Source organism: Eimeria maxima, genomic scaffold (assembly GCF_000499605.1).
Source record: "Eimeria maxima Weybridge genomic scaffold, Emw_scaff1306, whole genome shotgun sequence".
Taxonomy (NCBI): Eukaryota; Apicomplexa; class Conoidasida; order Eucoccidiorida; family Eimeriidae; genus Eimeria; species Eimeria maxima.
This window is the reverse complement of record NW_013564293.1, coordinates 1-5164: the sequence shown is the minus strand read 5'-3', so window position 1 is coordinate 5164 and position 5164 is coordinate 1. Positions and strand designations below refer to the sequence as shown.

General features: G+C 52.3%; 1 protein-coding gene across 1 annotated transcript; it reads right to left on the bottom strand.

Annotated features, from left to right (window-relative positions):
• Nucleotides 1-865: 865 nt before the first annotated feature.
• Nucleotides 866-5070, bottom strand: EMWEY_00051300 (bromodomain-containing protein, putative; the record flags this gene model as incomplete). The annotated part of the gene is made up of 7 exons (XM_013479696.1): nt 866-1213; nt 1617-2147; nt 2343-2435; nt 2658-2810; nt 3005-3115; nt 3522-3879; nt 4240-5070. Coding segments are annotated over 7 exons (2425 nt in total), but the record flags the coding sequence as incomplete, so codon positions are not given.
• Between the last annotated feature and the right edge of the window lie 94 nt (nt 5071-5164).

The window sequence follows — 5164 nt, the reverse complement described above, 5'->3', positions numbered from 1 at the left end:
AAGGGGCCTACATGGTACCCAAGTAGTGACTAGGTATTACATTGCGGATAGTGGCAGCCGGCGGTCTAATCCTACTAATCTATGGTTCCACCTATGGTACTCGATCCTAAGGACATTTAGCAGCATTAATTGCCTTTCTTAGTTGCTAATGCCCTAATCATTCTCTTTATGGTCAATGAGCTACTAGAGATCACACCTGAGCCACACTGTGCAGACAGGTACAGCTTCCGTTAGTTGACCCCACTTTGAGCGCCTAATGAATTTTGGTAGAACTTCAGTGTAGGGAAATTTCGGACAATTTCTGAAGAGTTCCTAGTCACCTTTTATGACCACTGTACGAGCGGACCGGATTTGGTTCGGTCACACAGGAGTGAAGAGGGCTTGCCGCTACATATTAACTGTACACGTGGGCGAATAAATACATGAAACCCATCAGAAATATTTCGGCCGTGTTAAAGGAGTAAACGTGCAGAGGTAATCTTATGAACCCAAGCCGTATATGCGAAATGAAGAAAGCACACAAACAGATGTGCCTACAAAACGAAATGCCGCGAGAACAAGAGGTACAACGCAAAATCTGAATCGTCGAAAAAAAAACAGAATGAGGTCAACGACCCAACGACAACAAAAGGTTGAGCTCCCAGTATCTGTCTAGTAGTAGGTATACATCCGTAACTTGTTGGTGCTACAAATGCAACTCCGTGATGCACCTTTGCCTCAAATCATAATAGACAAAAACAAGAGGGGGTGATTTGGATTTTCTTCTTGTCCGCAACCATCAATGCCTTCATGCAACGGAGGCTGCTACTGCAGCAGCAGCTGCTACTCTGTACGAACTGATTCTGCAGCAGGCGCAGCACTATTATCAGTCGTCATCATATCCATAGGTGCTATACTGCTGCTGTTGCTGCACGTGGATTGCGTTCTGCTGCAGTGCCGCCTCATATTCTGCAATTTGTGGCTGCTCAGCGAGCCGCTGCATTGCGAGCTGCTGCAGCTGGACTGCCCGGTCTCGAAGCCACGCGGAAGGTGAGCCTACAGGATTGAAGAGAAGACAGTTGGATACGATAAGGTTTATGTCGTCTTTAAAAGCCGCTACTGAGGTGTATTGACGCTCCCGACACTTCGACAAAACTTTCCGCAAAAACATCGGATGCTGCACCACCACCGAATAGCCCGGCGCAACGCGGTCGTCCACCCGATTCACAAACGGCTGCAGCGCAAAACGTAGGAAACATATTAATTAGAGAGAGAACTTCGCAGGACCGCGTGCTGAACAAGCATGTACGGGGGGAATGAGCCGTAAAACCGCCAGGTCCAAAAATACGAGCAAGAAGTGCCGGCCACAAGTATATGGCAAAGTAAACACCAAAAAACGCACAAACAAAACGCGTTTGAGGCACAGTGGTGCAACAAACAACAGTCTACAAGCGGAATAACCGTATCAACAGCAGGCCGCCCAATACATAGTAAATTAACCAAAAAGCATGCATAAAAAAAAATCGGGAACTGGCTACGCCGTAGAAGTCTTTTGTAACAGCAAAAGCGAAATGCCAACAAAACGCTCAACCAGTGACTCAGCACTAAGGGCGAAAAAAAGAGGGAACCATGCCCACCTTGAATGTTTGCTGCTGCAGCAACAAATTTACAACTCGAGCGAATGACACATTTAAGGCATCGATAGGCTGCTGCATGTGGGCCGAGTCTCTGTCGGTGAGTGCACTGTGTCGGCCACGCTTCCTGTGTCTCCCAGTCTTGCTGGAGCGCGAAAAGCTGCCCTTGAGAGATTTCCCCACGCCTTCATCGTCATCATCGTCGTCCTCCAGTTCTGACGAAACCTCATCGCTATCGTCCGGGGCTTCGTCTGCACCCCAGACGTCCGCTGTAGCTTCAGCAGCAGCACCCCCGTAGCCGTCATCTCGCTCGTCTTCGCTGCTGCCACTGAGTAGAGTAGCAGCCCCTCCGCGCCCTCTTCTCCGGCGCGTGCTGCTGCTGCAAAGAGACCCGGCCCCCTCTCCCTGCAAACTAGTTTCTGCTGTCAAGCCCAGCTCAACGTCGCTGCCCCCTGTCCTCCGCCTCTTCCGCTTAGCCACCGTCTCCCCTACTGCGGAACCCAGGCGCTTCGGTCCCCGATACAGCGGACAGTTCTTGAACACACACACCCAGAATACAAAACCCCAAAGCCTAATGTCGGAACAGCCAACAACACAAAACAAGCTGCCCCCCACATGCTATATCCACAGTGCATCCCACGCAACAACGTAAACATTGCACCAGCCCCCCCCCCAATCAGCTGTCAAATTATAAACCCTACATCTAAACCCTAAATAATAAAGCCGTACGACATTTGAAGCGATGTGGCCAGGCCTTCCACAAGCGCGGCAAATTCGTTTGCCTGCCAGAGCCTCCTTCGAGTGCACGGCATTCATTTGACGCTAATGCACAAACACAAGCCCCAAAATGTATGCCATTGACCCCCCCCAAATGACCCCGACGCTTCATCCCAAATCCTTGATCTAATATTTCTACAGGCCTTGCATAAGCCCAGCGGGTACCAGGACGTGCACAAGCTACGAGGGCCTGGCTGCCATTTGCCGGCTTTCATCCACAAATTGTCCTTGGCTTGCTTTTGAGCAACCAGTTTCTGGAGCTGTCACCTGTCTCTTTTTAGCTAGCCGTTTGTCTCTCCACGCCAAAAATGCCTTAATGTTTTCAGCCCCGTATATCAAAATGCACCGCTCGGCAGCAAATGAGTCGCCAACTTGCTGTCGCCGCTTCCGCGTCCACCGCAAACATGGTACAGCCCGCACCTGAAATGCATTACACATAACCCAGAACTACTGAACCTCCGCCTCTAAACCCAGCAATCACACTCAGGAGGAAAGCACGATAGCCGAGCAGCACGTGTCAGCCTGCAAAAATACGAAGTGATGCGACACCAGAGACTCCTAGGGCTCATCATCAATTATGACTTAGGGTTTGGGGTTTCAGGTTAAGGATATACAGTTGCTTCCGCCCTGAGCTGCTCCTCCTGCGTCAAGGGGCGCTGGCTGCGCGCCTCCTGGCGGTCTCGGAGGACCTGCAGTTCCCTCATCTCCAACTCTGTCTCATCTGCCTGCTGCAGCGCACACTCGTGACAGTGCATGCGTCTATGTATTCAGTCCCCAACGCTCTTAACCCCACTTCCCTTGACACGTGGAGAACACTGGCAGAGTCGCAAGATTCAGACCTGGAATGCTTGAAGCGATCAAATTGGTCACTGGACAATAAGCAAGTAAACGGAGACAGTTTGGAACAGATAAGTAACATGAAGAACAAACGAGATCCATGAACGAGCCTGGGGCAAAAACGCTTGCAAATACAACCGACGACTAAGCAACAGGCACGGAGTCGGCAGAAAAATTGCGAAGACACAACAGACACACAAACATTTAAACACGCCTAAACAAATGCAACAAGGAGGCGGTGTGGTAAAGCTCTAATACGCTTGCAACAGTCAACACGGCCGAGAATATTTGTACCTCGTGATCTGATTCCTCGCAGCCAGCGAAGAGTGCGTCCGCGACATCTTCTCCGGCTCCGCTTTGCTGCTGCTGCTGCGAAGCCGTTGCTGTTGAAGTGGCAGCGCCCGCAGCTGCTGTTGCGTCTGCACCAGGTTGCTGCTGCTGCTGCGGGGTGGACGGCGGCATATCATCATCTGTGTCGGTGACAACGGGCTCATCGGCCTTCAAAGCCGCCTGTTGTCGTTTTAAAATGCTGCAGAGTTTTGCTTCGTACTCCTCTGTAGGCAACCGAACCCCTGCGCCCCTTCCTTTGCTGTTGCCGTCATCAGCCCCAAACCCGTCGCGATACTGCCGAACCAACGCAACCTGATCCCACCTACACAGCCCAAAATCACACACGCCTGCAGGTTGGCGTGGATGCATGCAAGCCACCCGCACACTGCAATGCCGCTAGAATGTGGAGTTCAGTCTAGCTCGGCTGGTCCACGCCGAGCTAAAAGCTATAGCGGCTGCAGCAGCTAAGGGAAGTTGCGAGAGCAGGCAGCCAGCGAATCATGAGCTATTGCATCGCCTAAGAATATAGTACTACACGCTTAAATTTAACTAACAGTTACAAAAACAGCAGGTTCATAAGCCATACATCGGCAGAAGGCACAGCTACGCACCAGTAGTAGTTACGGCAGTAGAAGCAGCTGATACAGCAGCAGCAACACTAGCACACGGCGTGGGGTCTGACCTGGGGAGTGTCCTGATGACTGCGTCACTGAGCCCGTACTGGAGAAGCCTGGCTCGCAATTCCATCATCCCGAGCTTGCGAAGATCGTCGACAGTACCGGCGATACCGCCTGTTGCATGTCGTCTGAGAGGTTGCTGCACAACCAGCGGGTTGCTCCCGCTGCTACGGCTCCTGCTGCCTCGCTTCAGCAACGCGATGCCTTCGCCACGGCCGCAAGAAGGATCTGCAAAACCTGTCAAGAGAAACTGAGCTGAGCCTTTGTTCTGGAGCACTTCACGGCATTCTTTGGTTGTTTGCCACGGAACTAGAAGCAGCAATTCCTCAATAAAGCGAATGAGAGGAGAATGCCGGCGTCCCGCGCGGCTGTTGCTCAGCGTCAGAAGCAACTGTTGCAGCTGCTGCTGTTCCGCCGCAGCAGAAGCGGCAGCCCCATCGCTCGGGAGGCCCAGGGCCTCGCGCCTCTGCTGCTGCTGCTGCTGCAGTTGCCGCAGTCGCCTTCGTGCAGAAGCTGCAGCTTGTTGCTGCTGGCGCTCCTCCGCCTCGACAAAGGCGCATGCATTGCTGAGTCCCTCAGGGCTCGTCAGCGTACTGATGCCCACAGCGCGCAGCCGCAGCCAGGCCGCTTGGGATGTCTCGAGGCCGCAGACGGTTTCTGGGGAAATAATAGATATGAGGGATGATTCCGGAAGCAGCGGAAGACGGTGGGGAGCTATCGGAGACAGCTGCTTGAGCAGCTGCGCGACCTCCTTTTCAACAACTGGAGGACAAAAGCGCGCTTTGATGTTCTCCTTCACGCGTTTCATCTCCGTCACTCCAGTCTCTCGCACGAACCTGCATACGCGTATCCATACATCTCTTGGATGTAATTCCATCCACCACTACCCACTTTTTTACATTTGCATGCGTATATATATATATATATATA